Raw genomic sequence first — 17,317 nt, forward strand, 5'->3', positions numbered from 1 at the left:
GTTGCGAATATCAATTTTCCAAGATGCATTTAGTCAATTTCTGAGAAAAAAATTCATAATATTTGTAGAAAGTATTGAAATGTCCAAGTAAAAGTGCAGAAATCACACGCTCCAAAATTGGCTTTCAAAACAAACCTATTTGAGGGCATGGCCTTCAACAGAGACCATATAATAGTCTAATAATAATCTCTCAAATATGGCCTCTGCCTTCAGTTACTGACACACGGGTGACCACTGTTTTCAGCTGATATGTTTGCTGTGTTAATCTAAGTTGTGATTCTCAACTGTTTCTGTTAATCCTACTGTATATCAATGTAGCAGTTGATGAGTGTCCTCATTACACAGCTACAAGTAACAATGTCCCTAAATCCTGCTGGGAATCATGCAGGAAGCAAAAGCTCTGCATGTCCCATGATTCCCAGTTAGGTGGTCTAGCTTTGGTTGCTTGTGGTCAATAGCCTGGTTTTAATTCATATGAGTTAATTTACTGAAAACTTATTTGTTTTAATATTGCTTAGGTTTGTTTTATATCTAAACTGTGATATTTACCTTACTGTTTTACTGTCCTTCATCGACAGGTCTTTAATAATAGTAACTACTTTGTTTGAATCTCAGTTCGCCCCGATTATATTTCTTGGTTTGTCAGCACCATGCCCGTGCTCATGGGTTTCACAGAAGTGGTAAACGTCTGAGACCTGCATCACTTCAGGCTTTTCTACCACATTAAGCTGACACGCCGTGATATAACTGGAATACTGTTACAAGCAGCATTAAACCTAACTCACTCACTCACCATGACCTTGTGCAGGGTTTTAGGTGTAGTATTTGTTATACTGGAACCAAAATTGTTTTTTAATAATTTCAGGTGCACCATGAGAGTTGGCAAATCTGTCCATGGAGAGAATGCTCTCCCACAGTGGTAAGAAATGATGCTGTCAGGTATAAGGCTTCCGGTACTATACCCATATCAGGTATTGATTTTGTAACCACGACCGATGAAGATCCGGGTACAGAACAGGTCTACATGCTTGCTGTAATAGGCGACTAATGGGATCGGGTGGTCAGGCTCGCTGACTTGGTTGATGCATGTCATAGTATCCCAATTACCTCAGATTGATGCTCACTAGGTTATCTGGACCAGACTTGGTTATTTACAGACCACCATCATATAGCTGGAATATTGCTGAGTGCAGCGTTAACAACAAACAAATATTGTGACCACATGAAAGCTTCCTGGTCTCCAGGGCCAGTGGGGAAGCCTGGTGGTAAGAGCATTGGTTCGTCTGTGCCAGAGTTTGATACAAAGACAGAGTTTTTGTTGGAAACAAGGAATTTTACAGGATAATTTAATAAATATTGATGTAAAACAAACAGGAATGCAATTTTAATTTGGAACATACCCTTAGGGGATTCCTGGTCAGAATAGGCCCTCAATAACATATGCTTGTATGAAGAGGCGACATGGTGATTGGGCGGACAGGCATGTTGACAGACTAGGTGGCTCAGGCTCGTTATCATTATGCCCCACAGGTGTGGAACACTTCATGTCTCCCCAGTTCCCAAGCATCACGCAGACTGGCGCAGACTTGGTTATATACATGTTGTTGTGATAAAGCTGGAATATTGCTGACTCCGCCTTAAACAACATGCACTCTCACACATTTGGGATAGAAAGAATTGATCCTGATATATATTGTATTTGTTAATGAATACAATGAAATAAGAAAATGTTCCATGCAAGCTTCCATGCAGCATGGAAGTGTTCCAATATGTCTGTGCAGGGATATTTCTGGGAAGGACCCTTGGACTTTGGCCCATAAATCTAAAAAATTCCAACTTTTTCAAATGCAGTTTTTCAAAATTTCACCTAACAATGCTAAATTGGCCTGCGTCAGAAATTCCCAGAATGATCCCTGTCTGTGTTTGACACTTTGACAACATTTCCTTGTGAAGGTGTAAGCGCTTCTCCCTGGAGCGAGGGATCGGCATGAGGCAGCTCCACATCGTGCCTCGACACAGCAACAGACCTGACTGGTTAGTAGATCTGCAAACCCAGGCCCGACAGCGCTTCTTATTAGCCATTCCTAACAGCATTCAGTAAGTGTCGTACAACTAACTCTGCTTGCAGCCATTTTGGCCAGCATTCATCTGGACGAAGGATTACCTCCCACTCTAGGGAATAGATACTTCTCTGTGCTCTTGGGAATGGCAAGCTTTACTATTGCATATATTTCTATTGAATAACAAAGCTATTTTTTTAATAGCAGAATAATATTTTAATGTAATATTTAATGACTTTTTTCATCAAGTATTCTTTGTCCATATTTTTTCCTTTGATTACTCTTAAGTGAGAACTATAAAGATAATATTTATGTTCAAATCTAAAGAAGAAAATTTGTTTTCATAATTGTCGAAACTCTTATCTGTAAGTGAAGGCCTTGCTACTAGTGTACGGGTAGGGAATTAGGATATTACCTATTGTGTAAATTGTGAGAATTTGTAAATGGTAAGAGTTGTCAGATGCTTCCATGTTTTTTAATTTTTGTTGTGGTGCCTCCTGTTTTAGATTCTTTTTTACATTCTTTTTTTAACTCTTTTTTAATTCTTTGTTATATTCTTTCTTGTGTTCTTTCTTTATATTCTTGTTTTTTTCTATCGGTGTACTTATTTACATGTCGGACATAGAAAAACAATTTATTATTTAGTTTGAGACATGTTGCAATAAACTAATACTTCACATCATACAACTTGGTTGCCAAGCATTAAGTACCTAGTTATTGTACTATCCCGGAATAACATGTGCATGTAGATCATTCTGTTGTTTGGTTTCTTTACTTGTGAGTTCAATGTGTGTTTGTAGTAGAGGCTCTCATAATGAAACTAAATTACAACAATTATTTTTGGTAGTTAGTAGTGTAGCCTAGGGATATTAATTTGTTGCCTATTACTATTAAATAATTAAATAATAAATCCTTGTTAATTAATAACTCTGCATATTTTGAATAAACTACAAAGAATCATTTGAACTCTTTTAAAAAATCTGCATGTAATAGGGGCCATGAGTTGTGTCCCTTTGTCGTGGCAGAATACAGTGATTATGGGTTTGATTCCAAGATTCACTGTGATTATAATGATTGGTTTGTTAGCACTTTCCCCATGCTCTGGGGTATCACCAAAGCAGTCAACATGTTGTACTGGCATAGACTCTGGGCTTTCCTCCCTCATGAAGCTGACATACCTCAGTAAGAATATGTGAGCCAGCCTTTATTCACAATAAATACCTTTACAGTTGAACCCCGTTATCTTGAATCAAGGGGGACCATGTTGTAGCTTTGTGATATCCGGACATCAAGGTAACAAGCATGAACATTATATAATATTGCTGTCGGCACTGGAGAATAGGTTCAAGATATGGTACGTTCGAGATGACAGGGTTTAAGACTGTATGTGGTTCTTAAGTCGGAAGCTGAATCAAATACTTCGTAGGGATATACAAAACTGATAGGGATCTAAGTAACTCAAGGGCCCTGTTCCTCAAAGCGATCTTAGGGATCAACTGTCATAAACCTATGTTAAAGTATGTGACTTACAATCACCTTTGCGCTAAGATCGCTTTGTGGAATGGGGCCCTAGTCGTACCAAAAAAAAGGTCTTCTACTCACCAGTAATTTTTGACAATAGAATTGACTTGAGTCTGTTTGGGCAACAACTGTGATCAGTTAGAAGGCCTAGTGGTCTGTGCAGAGTTGTGTCCCTTATCTGCACCAGGATTGGCTTGTGTGGGGTTTTGGCCCCAGTTTGGCCCTTGATCCTTGGTCTGTCAGCACCATTCATGGAGGCTTCCTCCATGTGGTAAATGTGTGTTGCCTACTTCATGTTCCGTTTCCTGTTAGTGACACATCAAAATATAGCTGATATAACTGTTTGATTGGCTTTCTAGAAGATGGTGAGTAAATAAGAAAGCGTATAACTTCATGGACAACAGCTTCTGATTCTTTGCATATAGAGACATTGCAATATAGATTCTCACACTGTTATCAAGGTAGAGTGAATAAAAACTCTTATTAATTCTCTTGCCTACCACCATATCCTCAGATTTGGATGGATGTGCTGTGTTTAAGCATGATACACATGTATCAGAGTTGTAAGGATAATAACACCAGTCATATCAATATACTTGTAAAGATTAAGGCCAGTCCTAAATAATTACTTGATTTTTCCTTTTAGATTTTTATGCTAAAAATACCTGATGGCAAGAGGGCAAAAAAATATAAATAAAAATCTCTTTTTAAAATCAAATGTCTAAATTGTGCCTTTTACCATGTTTTCAACTTTATGGGTTTGGGGGTCAAATGAAGTGGTGAAATAGTAACGTTTTGCTAAATGGGAAGTTTTAGCTGGGGCTTGAAGAAACAGTGAAAATGGATGTTGGATTTTTTGGGGTGGATGAGGGGTAAAAATTAAAAGTGTATCTGTAAAGCATGTAATTAAATTGGTCTTGCCTAATGCCATGCTGTATTGTACTGATCCTTCTTTCCTCCCCACCACATGCTGACAGTGACCCCCTCTGTCTGCCTCACTCCGTCTCTCAAACCACCAGGTACACCAGAGACACACCAACACACCAACACTAGTGTAGCTCTCCACGTATGTAGCCCTAAGCTTAAAACATTTTGGCGGTTATGGATATATGATCTAGGTGTACTCGTCATTTGTCTTAATCTTTGCTACATGTATTTAGTGATTCTGCTTGTTGAACATTGTAGCTCATAGACAGTGTTTAACATACCCACCTACCCGACCTATTTTACTGATGGACGGTTGGTTTTGAAACTTTGCAAGCCTGATGGTCGGGGGTCGAAGTTACTAAGTTGACAATCCACCAGTTTATTGTTATTTTCTGAGAACTGACATTAAACAGTTCTGGACTGGCAACATTTTATCTGGTCTGGTAAATTGCAAAGTTTCCAGTCCAGTTGTCTGACTTAAATTTGGGGTATTTTGTCATAGAATATTATTGATATGGTTTACTGTGAGGAGTGTGCTCAGTTGGGTAAAGAGAAACACAGTCACTGTATCACTCCTGGAGGCAAACCGGGGCAGCCACATGCCCTGTGCAGTGAAATATTGTCTCAAAGATGTCTTAAAGAATTACAGGGCTACATATGTTGATTGCAGTAGTAGCAGCATCTGTTATCCTCAGTTGTCTTCATTTACAGTTAAAGTTGCAAGATCACGGCATCGTTCCATTAAGCAAACTAAGCACCATGATGGTCGTATCTCCAATACTTAACATTCACTTACACTTGTAGCACAAAGAGGTTTTATAGAGACAAAGTTCCCAAAATAAAAATAGAAGATATTGGGCATTGATACGCCCCAACATGGTGATTCACTAAAAATAGATTCTACCAGCTAGATTGTCAAGAATCCTGTTCATGTTTATAACAATCTCTGTACTCACAAAATGGAGAGTTGTTTCTTCATCGTCATGAAAGGATTAGTGTTTTGACGATAATAATTCTCTTAGACCTTAGAAGAATATATCCAAGTCTTGTCTTGCACCTTTAGTTCCAAACACTGATATTATTATGCTTGATGACACCAAACATTGATGGTTTTTACAAGACTTCTTGTTTCATTTTTGCCAGATTCTTATATTTTATTGTCTCTCTCTTATGCATCTCCTAATTTTGTTGCATTTATGTTGTTCTTGTATTCAGTGATGAAATATGAATGCATATTTTACTTCTCTGGTAAAAGGCATGGACATCTGGCATGAGACACTGTTATACATAGAACTAAATGTACATAGCTGTTGTGCAAGTAGGTGCTTGCTCTCATGATGAGAATGTGATAGTATTTTATTGATACAACCATACAACATTAAGCATTTCTTCCTTGATAGGCATTTAGAAGTTGGAGTTCTAAGTAAGGATAAGAATTTATGGATGAACAGTTTCTTTATTACAATTAAGAGTGATGTTTCCGTGTAGGTTCTAACACCGTCACTTGCTTGATAACGGTGTTAGAACCTACATGGAAACGTCGCTCTTAATTGTAATAAAGAAATTGTTCACCCATAAATTCTTATCCTTACTTAGCATTAAGCATGTTACATCGCCTGTTCTTGGTACTCTGACCTGTAGGGCTGGGACGGATAACTCGGGTACCCGGGTCGGATGGGTGCTGAGTAAGCCCAGGTACCCACAGGACGACCCCGGACCCCTGGTTAGTCACGTGATCATATTGTTTAATGGCAAACATTATCTAGTACTCTATGGTTACACTATAAGTGATAAATGTTCACATTTCTTTCTGACTTTGCACACATTCCTTCTGACTTAATATGTTTGCATAATGATAAAACATCAGTCAACTTCAGTGTATGCATGACCAGATCGGTTTATACGTGTATCTTAATATATTTGGACAGGAGTATGGTCAAACTATTCCCAATCGGACATGTTTTACCTATCTCTTGAGATCTACAGTGGGTACCCGGGTAGGGTCGGGTAATTGGGGGTTGGGTGGGTAGTAAATTTGGACTCGTCCCAACCCTACTGACCTGATACCAGAGCACTTCTCTCCTCTCCTGTGATCAGTTAGAGAGAAGCCTATGTTAGAAGACATGCTATGTTTACCATTTTATTGGTCCTTTGACTCAGGAAGCAGAGGCTTTCTATAACTTTTATTTGATAATTCTAAACTTGTTATGTACCTCGCTGATCCAGTTTGCTATAAATGATAAGGTACAGCATGTGATCAATCAAAGCATTTAATTGTCATAAATTCTTCATGGCTTATTCATTGATCAAGGGTTCAAATCCCGGTTCACTATGATCATGTTTTTAGTTTTGTCAGCACCATACCCATGGGTTTCACCAAAATAGTAAATGTCTTAGACATGCATTGCTTCTGGCTTTCCTCCCACATCAAGCTGACACAGTTGTTTGACCGGAAACAATTGTAAATCACTCCTTGCTCATGGCAATGATATAATAAAAAAAATTTATAAAATAATTTCTGTCCTGGGTGAAGGCATGAAAAGGTGACACCCTTTCAGAACACATTTTTACACTTACAGGAATTAGCCCGCGTCATTTCTCGTGAGTATTTTAAATGTTTGCCTAAGATTCGTCCCGTTTACTTCACGTCTTCGTCCTGTGTGTTGTTGCAGGGTGTACAACATCGGTATTGAAGTGAGCCCTGGCCGTGGGAACTACCGAGACACCAACATTGTAACCTTTGCTCCTAGATACGTCATTGACAACCAGTCACAGAGGACGCTGGCCATTGCCCAGAAACACTACACAGAGAAACAGGTAGGTCATACTTCTTATTACTGACGGGGCGCTGGGGTAGCCAAATGGTTTCACTCGTCACGCCAAGGGCTTGGGTTCCATTCCGAAGTTCATGGATATAGTGCGTGAAGCAGGTTTCTTGTGATATTTTACTAGAAAGTTTGTTGAAAGCAATATAACAACAGACTCGCTCGCTCGCTCGCTCGCTCACTCACTCACTCTCACTCACTCACTCACTCACTCAATCACTCAATCACTCAATCACTCAATCACTCAATCACTCAATCACTCAATCACTCACTCAATCACTCAATCAATCACTCAATCAGTCGATCCATTAGGATACTTTGAAAACATTCCAGATTTTCAGGCTATTTACCCCAGGTCATATGTGTTTTTATGACACGTTGCCCTCTGAGCCATAAATGTATACCGGCAATATGATTTGTTGACTCTAAGATGCTGTAAGAGCAGATGAAGCTTCAGAACAATGGTTTGATTTAACTGAAACATTTTGATTGGCTTACGAGCCTAAGATTCGGTGTAATATTATCTCCTCTCCCACGCTCAGATATAGTGTAAATATATACTATTTTGATAAGAATAATAGATCGTAAATATATTGCATTATTATTATTCAGTTGAGCTCGGAGGAGTACTTGACCGCCCTGCCCAGCTGCAAGCTGCCGTTCCACTGGCCGCGCCAGGACTTTGACCAGCTGCTGTGTGTCCTCATGCTGGACACTGCGGGCTGCAACTGGTCAGGGGGCTTCCGGATCGACAAGGTCAATTCTTTCCACATCAACATGAGGTGTGTCACGGACGCGTTTCTTGTGTTACTATCAGTTTAAGTATTCACATTTTGATATGATTTCTCACCTTCGTGAGCTCCATCTATTATTTGGAAAGAGGGTTTTTGTGTAGGGTGTAATGGTTATATCTTTTGGTGCATCACAATATTCTGTTCCATCATATATGAGCATCGTATCAAATGGTCAGGTATCTGTACTGATAATCAAGTGCATATATGATGATAACATGCATATGCCAAGTGTTGATATTTCAGTTATAGTATTGTGTATCATAATACCTACCTAACCTATAATAACTACCTAACCATCAACACATATCCCTATCTCAACAATGTATCGTTACAGCTGTTGCAAGAATTTTGTCCAAAAAACCCACCTCCAGTAATTCAGACTAATAACTGTCCTCACTACGGGCCTTGGCCAATCATCTGAGGCACAGTTCCACAGTTCTCAATACAGAGTTCAGTCCCCTGGACAAACCAGGAACCTATGAGTGTGGGTTCGAATCCCATTTCGCCCTGATTATGATCCCTCACTCACTCACTCGGTTATAATCGGTTATAATGGGTATGAGTGCGGCAAAATGACGGTACAGAAACAACATTAGAGGCATATCCTTGTTGTCTTACTGAAGTGTTCTGTTCACTCACTCACTCACTCTCTCTCACTCACTCACTCACTCACTCACTCACTCACACACCTCACTCACTCACTCACTCACTCACTCACTCACTCACTCACTCACTCACCCACCAACCCACTCACTCACTCGGTTATAATCTGTTAAAATGGGTATGAGTGCGGCAAAATGATGGTACAGAAACAACAGAGGCATATCCTTGTTGTCTTACTGAAGTGTACTGTTCACTCACTCACTCACTCACTCACTCACTCACTCACCTCCTCACTCACTCACTCACTCACTCACTCACTCACTCACTCACTCACTCACTCTTGTGTATCCCTGTGGGTTGTAGGGATGGTCAGGGAGACTGCCTGCTTCTGAAGGTGGAGGTTGTCCTCCAGGGACCGACATTCTTCATCATGTTTGCCGATGCCGACATCCAGCCACCCCCGTTCCGACTAGACAACCTGTCAGAGGTGGGTACAATCAACATCAGTAGTCGGTGTTCAGATGCAGATGTGAGCTATGTTTCCTTGAGAAAGCCCCGTGGGGATTTCAGTGACACACAGTCGGAGTACCTCATGCCTTTAGAAGTTGTCATTTTGTGATAGGATTGAGGATTCAGAGTAGGCATATTACTTGGATGGAAGACCTCCAAGTGAAGACCTGCAGCCTTCACATAGCTTATTAGATGTCCCTCATAGAGGTTCCGGGTTAGAACAGGTCCACAGCAACGTATGATTGTCATAGAAGCAATGTAATAGATCGGGTGGTCAGGTCCTGTGACAGTTGATTGTGTCACTCAGTTACCTGAGTCCTCAGCATTGTTCATCATTGGATCATGAGGTCAGTCTTGATGACTTTGTTTTTGTCTGGATTTGACTGAAACTATTTGTTTTTTTCATAGGTCCCTGTGTATTTCAACCAAGCAAAAACAAACCAAGCCAAGTTCCGCACCCTTCTGAAGCCACATTCCAGCAGTAAGTTGTCTGCAGTCATGTCAGTGTTTTTATTTTTAAGACTGAGAATTTCTGTTTTATCAAGAAAACAATTCAGGAACCATTGCAAAATACAGAAGTTTTCAGACTTCGAAATCCATTTTTCAACAAGTCAGATTGCAGCACACTAACATGTTTTTAACAATCCCATAGGACACACATGGAAACAAAAGTTTATAGAACAATTTCTATCTTTAGTCTTACTGAAGACCGCCTCCGTGGTCTATTGGTAGAGCGTCCGCCCAGAGAGCGGAAGGTCCGGGGTTCGATTCCGAGCCGTGTCATACCAAAAGACGTTTAAAGATGGTACTTGTTGTTACCCTGTCTGGTGCTCAGCATTAAGGGGCTAAAACAAGGACTGGTCGGCTCGGAGTCAGTATACTGTGTCTGAGTGGGGTATTCATGTTAAACTGCGGCGTGGTATCTCAGTGAGCTAGCACTATAAATCGGCATGAGTCCGGACTAGTACAAGCAGCCACACAAACACACACACGTACATGCACGTCGCTTTATAAGTGCAATTATCTTGGACGCAACGTTAAGCCCCATTTCACCTCACCTCACCTCACCTCACCTTCTTCTGACAGTGTCGTATGCATGGGATGAGCCGACGCTGGATCCGTTCCTGACGCTGCAGATCCACGGTGGACAGTCTGCCGACTACAACATGAACAAGCTGGAGGAGGAACATCAGCTGTGTTACGAGAACTTCCTGTATCTGGCAGTCACAAACACCTTCGACCTGTAAGATATGATTTACATGAGGGGTGCCATGTCAGGGCCTCTAAATGATCTTAGAGATGCGACCATCATAACTCCCACACTCTAACGTCACTGGTTGGCTGGACTCAGAAAGCTACATCCTATATGCTATAACATTTAGACCAGATGCAAATAACAATGTGTCGTATGGGACTGAAAAAGGTATGGCTGAACGAATCATTAAAACTACATATGGTATGAACTTAACTGTCATTTCTATTCTTATTTTAAAAAAATCAACATTCTTCTCTGAACTGTCTTGACAGTGTCATGTGCAATGCTAGATGTCGTCAGCTTTGTGTGAAGTCCAGTGTAGCATATCATGTCACCAGCGTACATAGACATCGAGTAGATCACTGTGGTTACCTTCATGTCTGGGATCACCCGTAATATTCTCAAGAGTCTCCAGGACTCACAAGTAGATGAGACCAAGGTACATGCCTGCTAATTTAGACTTAGGTCACATTGTGGAACACAAGGGACAGAATGTTTCCCCCTATCTCATGGTACTTGGTCCATTGTTAGCTCACCTGGTCCGTAGGACCAAGGTGAGCTTATGCCACACCGTGGCGTCTGTCCTCCGTGTGTCAAACGACTTCTTCTGAACAACTTATTGGAAATTAATGAAATTTGACTGGAAGCATCCCTAGGTGCTGGGGATTGTAACTGTACAAATGGTAGCGCTGACCCCCCAGGGGACTGAGGGCCAGGGCCAAATAGTGATAATTTGGCTATATTGCTTTAAATGACTTTTTCTATGGAACTAAGAGATAGATATGAACCATATTTGGTTGGAAGCATTCTCTGGTGTTGAGGATTCAAAATTGTACAAATGGAGGGGTTGGGCCAAATAGGGGTAATTTGGTTATGTTGCTTTAAACAACTTCTTCTCTGGAACTAAGGATAGATATCGACCATATATGGTTGGAAGCATTCATTGTGGTGAGGATTCAAATTGGAGAAACGGAGGGGCTGAACCCACCCACCCACCAACCCACATGATCCTTGGTTGTCTTACCAGACTTATTGACAAGGATACCATGCTTGTCTTGCAGGAATTGGAAGGGTCCGGAGACACACCTGGTCATCGACTGTGTCCATAACAACAATCTCGTCTTCAAGAGACAGGTGAGTGTATTTGTTCTGTTGATACGGAACTGATAGCTGTTCATACTTTGTCCCTCTTAGACCTCTTGTTCTACTGGGGGGCACGGGTGGCCCAGTCGTCTAAGGCACCGCGAATTGCTGTGCAGAGTTGCGTCCCTTGGGCACGCCAGAAACCTATGATTGTGGGTTCGAATCCCGGTTCGCCCCTATTATGTTTCTAGGTTTGTCAGCACCATACCCGTGCTCGTGGTTTTCACGGAAGTGGTAAACGTCTGAGACCTGCATCACTTCACGCTTTCCTCCCACATTAAGCTGACAGGCCGCGATATGACTGGAATACTGTTAAAAGCGTTAAACCCAATTCACTCACACACTCTTGTTCTACTGAAGGGCAGCAGGGTAGCCTCTTGGTTAAAACGCTTCCATGTCTCATGGACAACCTGGTTTGGTTCCTGTCACTAGTACCATGTGTGGAATCCATTTGTTATGACTGGAATAAAGACTTGTTTGATACCATCTCACCTACTCATGACTGCATGGTTTGACTGCAAGGTTGTAGACCAAATTGTTTAACCTGCGTAGTGTAGAGATGCTGTAAGGTTTTGTCAAGATGTGACCACTGACACTGCACTTCTTTAGTCCAGTACGTTACTTGGTCATCTCAATTCCACACTGTTCATTGTTGTGACTGACGTCACAGGTCGAGATTGTGATGACCTGAATCGATGTCGGTCATGTGACTGTCCCAGGGCTGACTTCACCGGTCGAGATTGTGATGACCTGAATCGATGTCGGTCATGTGACTGTCCCAGGGCTGACTTCACAGGTCGAGATTGTGATGACCTGAATCGATGTCGGTCATGTGACTGTCCAAGGGCTGACTACACAGGTCGAGATTGTGATGACCTGAATCAATGTCGGTCATGTGACTGTCCCAGGGCTGACTTCACAGGTCAAGATTGTGATGACCTGAATCAATGTCGGTCATGTGACTGTCCCAGGGCTGACTTCACAGGTCAAGATTGTGATGACCTGAATCGATGTCGGTCATGTGACTGTCCCAGGGCTGACTTCACAGGTCAAGATTGTGATGACTTGAATCGATGTCGGCCATGTGACTGTCCCAGGGCTGACTACACCGGTCGAGATTGTGATGACCTGAATCAATGTCGGTCATGTGACTGTCCCAGGGCTGACTTCACAGGTCAAGATTGTGATGACCTGAATCGATGTCGGTCATGTGACTGTCCCAGGGCTGACTGCACAGGTCAAGATTTTTATGACCAAAGTCTAAAACATAAGTCAGTCGTATGTTACAACCAAAATGTCACAAATGTGGAAGGGATTAACACTGCAAAATTCTTTTCGTTTTTGTTTTTATTTTACCCAACCAGCATCTCTTTCATGAAGATGGTTAAGCAAAAGAGGTCCTACTTATCCACAAACGTTCAGATTTTCGTCATCTTGGTCATGTATTCCTGTGTGCATGTAGGCATGGATGCATGCTCATGAAGTCATTTAAATTTCTCACACATACCCATTACTTGTTATTTCAGGAGAACGGGAAGAGAAGTCAGTTGTGGCGTATGACAAGCTCAGGGATGCTCGAACATGAGGGGTCAATGCCACCGCGTGACCCCCAGAAGAAGTCGACGACGACGCCCTCCCCTGGACTGGTGTTGGACATCGGGGACATCGCACCCCAGCCTGGAAGATGTGTACCACTGGTGCTGAAGAAACCGGATTTGAGGAGGAAGTCTACACAGACATGGAGGTTTACTGAGGTGTGTGTGCTCTTCTCAGTTTCTGTCCAAGTACTTGAACGCAATGATGGTATTCAACTGCACAAGTGACACATTAATCATCTTAGTTCTATACATTTTTTAGTCGCACATGAACGCATATGTTCAGTAAAATCCTCAGGAGTAAAATTACCTGAAAGTTGCCAATCCACGCACCCTAATCCACCCCCCACATCCAAAATTCAACTACACCACCCCTCTCCCATCCAAACACCTAACCACATCTAAACACACAAACACACCCATCTTCATATAACTGGGTCACATTGCCTGAACTAGAGGTATTTATGATAATTGCGATGCCAATGCCATGATCCCACCAAGAAGTGTAAATCTTCACTCACTCACCCTCCACTTATCAGTAATAAGTGATCAGGCCAAGGCGGCCACACAAACACCCTGTGACTGGATGCTGCTGTTTGTGTTGTAGGATGGTCGACTCTGCTGCAGTGCTGGAACCCTTTGTGTCCAGTCAATAGATGGAGTTCGAGGACTGCAAGATGGTACGTATCCTGCCATATGTGAATCCTGCAAGCTGCTTGGTCTCCCAGCTAAAAGGATTTCCCTAAAAGCCTCTACAATTCAAACCCAACTGAAAGGCAATTTCAAACACTGATTTTCCTGAATAAATGGTGCAAAATAATGGTTCCTAGAATATTTTACTTTGGATCTGACAAATAAAGATTAAGAGAGAGTAAAAGAAGTGTATCAAAGATTTTTTAAATTTGATGCCAGCATGTTCTGTATGGCATCTTAACCATGTCACAGAGCTTCAGTCAGCATCCTTGTATATTTTCTATAAAAGGAAAAACACATACTTATACTTTCAGTTTTGAATGTGTTCTACAGGTTACAAATCGTGAAACCAAAAAGGGGTGGTGGGGTAGCCTAGTGGTTAAAGTGTTCGCTCGTCACGCCGAAGACCTGGGTTCGATTCCCGACATGGGTACAATGTGTGAAGCCCATTTCTGGTGTCCCCCCGCCGTGATATTGCTGGAATATTGCTAAAAGCGGCGTAAAACCATACTCACTCACTCACTCACTTAAACCAAAAAATTGAAAACACAGAAGGTTTTCTTCTTGAATAAATGTATACAAAGTCGAAGCTGCTTCTTGAGTCTACCACTGTGTTCATCCCGTCTCCCCAGTTAGTGTATCAACACGTGTGTTGACTGTCACAGGTGCCATTGCTGTACTGGGTCCCTGGCAATCGCAGGGCGAGAGTGAGGCTTCGACACCGACCCCACCCCACATGCAGATATCTCGCAGCAAGCTCCGCCCTGGCTCGGGAGTGCTGGTCATCAGGGCGACAATGGAGGGGCCTATCCGTGTGCTGCAGATCTCTGACAGGCAACAAACAGTGAGTTGTACCTCTGTGTGTCTGGGCTTCTCTGACAGACAACAAACAGTGAGTTGTACCTCTAGGTATCTGGGCTTCTCTGACAGACAACAAACAGTGAGTTTTACCTCTGTGTGTCTGGGCTTCTGTGACAGGCAACAGACAGTGAGATGTATACTTCCATGTTGTCTGGACTTCTCTGAAACATTAATGAAAGAAAAGGGTTGTTTTCTTCAAGTCCGTGATAAAGCCAATGTGATGTAAAATTTGACTTCCCATTACCTGCTTTGACATTTTTGCATTATAAAATGTAGAAAAAGACTAAATGGGAAGAAAACACTGACAATTACCAATTTCTATATTATTTTACATTTGTACAACCAAGTATTTATGAACAATGTCTGATACAGTGTTGTTTGACTCCAGAGTTTAACCAAGAGGACCATAGGGGAGTGGGAGGTCTACGATCACGCACAGAATGGCAAGAAGAGTCCTGGGTCACCAAAGGCAGAACTTGTGCCCAACCAGAACATTGAGGTCATTTTCAACCTTAAAGGAGGACTTGGGGTGTCTCTTGTCAACTCTGTACCTGAGGAACTTGTCTATATATCCCTCTCCAACATCACCGTGGAGATGACCTCCAGAGTTGACCTTATGACCTTGGACCTCAGTGTGGGAGAAGTTCAGGTAAACTACATCTTGTGCTACCACCTCGGTCGTGTAATATTTGTTGATGTGTGAAAAGTATCAACTGCTTCTGTCAAGTTATGTAAGACTAAGCTTCAAATGATTTATGAAGGAAGAGATCAACGGTAGTTGTGATACGATTGTGGTTCATGAGATCAGCCAACTTTATGAAAGAATGAGTAACTGGAACGAAAGATTGCACTATTCAATGGTTGAAACATATGTACAAATATTTCCCTGATGTTCAGTGCTGCCTTCCTTCCAGATTGACAATCAGTTCCTGGGTGCCCAGCGGCGCGTGGTGATGTACGTGACACCGATTTCCCGCAAAGACGTTCCTGACAACACCCCAGCTCTCCACATCACAGCTCACAAAGTCCCCAGCACCAAGTGGAATGCCGACATATTCAAGGTACATGTTCGGATGGAAAGGTTGTTAAAATAGCCAGACACAGGTTCTTCATATATTCATTTGTATCCATCTGCCAACACAATACACTTCCTGCACTCACACATGTTGTCACAACTGCCAGCCTTAGGCAAACCAAGATGGCTGCCATTAAGTCATTCCCAAAGTACATAGAGCAGTTTTGTGTTTGAGAGGAAGTTTCGTATCCACATATTAACAAATACAGTTACCGTATTCGATGTAATAAGTGCCCGGGGGGCTCTCAAACTTAGAAATAGGGGACTCTTAATAGAATATAATTTTGGTGAGAAAAAAAGAGTTGAAAGATCGTAAATTTCGTGGTTTATGCTGACAGCCTGAAATGATACAAAAGAAAAGTCTGTGCGTATTATACACGACAGATATATTTTCGAGAATTTAATTGCCCATAATTAAGGCTGCATATAGCACATGAGTGCATATTATACATGAATAAATAAGTCTTGTGTACATTGATCAATCGGAAGGGGTGCTAACTGGGATTGTTTACTCGCCAATATATTAGCAAATATCGCAGTGGGCACTTATTAGAGCAGGGCGCTTATTACCTCGTATACGGTATATCCCTTATTGGTGCCAAGAGCCGTCCTAATCCTTGGTCCTTGGTTATCAGCACCATACTCATGCGTGTTGATCTCATTAAAGTGACCTGCGTCACTTAAGGTTTTTCCCAGCTATAATAGTCTCACTTGTCATAAAATAACTGAAATACTGTTCAAGTGGGTGTCAAACCTAAATACACAATCACAACATATTTTTATTTTAAAACGGACTACAGATGAGACAGACTAGAGAAAAAGTGGCCAGCTCAGTGACTTGTATCTATTGACACAAGTAATCATTATTCATTGGTGACTTGGTTGATGCATGTCATTGTATTCCAATTATTTAGTTACGGAGTAGAATAGGTCTTCAGCAACCCATGCTTGCCGTCAAAGGCGACTATGCTTGTTGTAAGGGGCAACTATGCTTGTCGTAAGAGCCGACTAACAGGATCAGGTGGTCAGGCTTGGTGACTTGGTTGATGCATGTCAATGTATTCCAATTATTTAGATCGATGCTCATGATGTCAGTCACTGGATTGTCTGGTCCAGATTCAGTTATTTACAGACCGCTGTCATATACATATAGCTGGCATACTGCTGAGTGAGGCGGTAAATAACAACAAAATCAAAAAAGGTTAAGATTACATAGATCTGTTCTGGTGCTAAATGTATTGTGTTTGATCTTCCAGCACTTGTATGTGTCAAACAAGAGGATGACGGTTCATTTGGAGGAGATGTTGCTTTGGAAACTGATTCAGTTTTTTGGCTATCACAAAGCTGATGCCAATATTCAAACACTGGAGGACACTTTCGACACACACAGGTGAAATACATTTCCATTTAGCAGCGTTAGAAATTGGCACTAGTCCTATAGTCCTTGCCAAACTG

General features: G+C 41.7%; 1 protein-coding gene across 1 annotated transcript in view; it reads left to right on the plus strand.

Moving 5' to 3' along the window:
* The window catches only part of LOC139474715 (intermembrane lipid transfer protein VPS13D-like), a 118,615-nt gene that overhangs the window by 80,053 nt on the left and 21,245 nt on the right, over positions 1-17,317 (plus strand). The window contains exons 56-69 of the mRNA XM_071257815.1: positions 866-919; positions 1,954-2,034; positions 7,181-7,325; positions 7,946-8,115; positions 9,094-9,217; positions 9,649-9,721; positions 10,327-10,483; positions 11,557-11,629; positions 13,165-13,392; positions 13,841-13,913; positions 14,592-14,770; positions 15,176-15,436; positions 15,702-15,848; positions 17,119-17,252. Coding sequence (XP_071113916.1) covers positions 866-919; positions 1,954-2,034; positions 7,181-7,325; positions 7,946-8,115; positions 9,094-9,217; positions 9,649-9,721; positions 10,327-10,483; positions 11,557-11,629; positions 13,165-13,392; positions 13,841-13,913; positions 14,592-14,770; positions 15,176-15,436; positions 15,702-15,848; positions 17,119-17,252 — 1,899 coding nt within the window. The remainder of the gene's footprint in view (positions 1-865; positions 920-1,953; positions 2,035-7,180; positions 7,326-7,945; positions 8,116-9,093; positions 9,218-9,648; positions 9,722-10,326; positions 10,484-11,556; positions 11,630-13,164; positions 13,393-13,840; positions 13,914-14,591; positions 14,771-15,175; positions 15,437-15,701; positions 15,849-17,118; positions 17,253-17,317) is intronic.

This window comes from Haliotis cracherodii, unplaced genomic scaffold, assembly GCF_022045235.1.
Source record: "Haliotis cracherodii isolate W230 unplaced genomic scaffold, xgHalCrac1.p SCAF_3, whole genome shotgun sequence".
NCBI lineage: Eukaryota > Metazoa > Mollusca > Gastropoda > Lepetellida > Haliotidae > Haliotis > Haliotis cracherodii.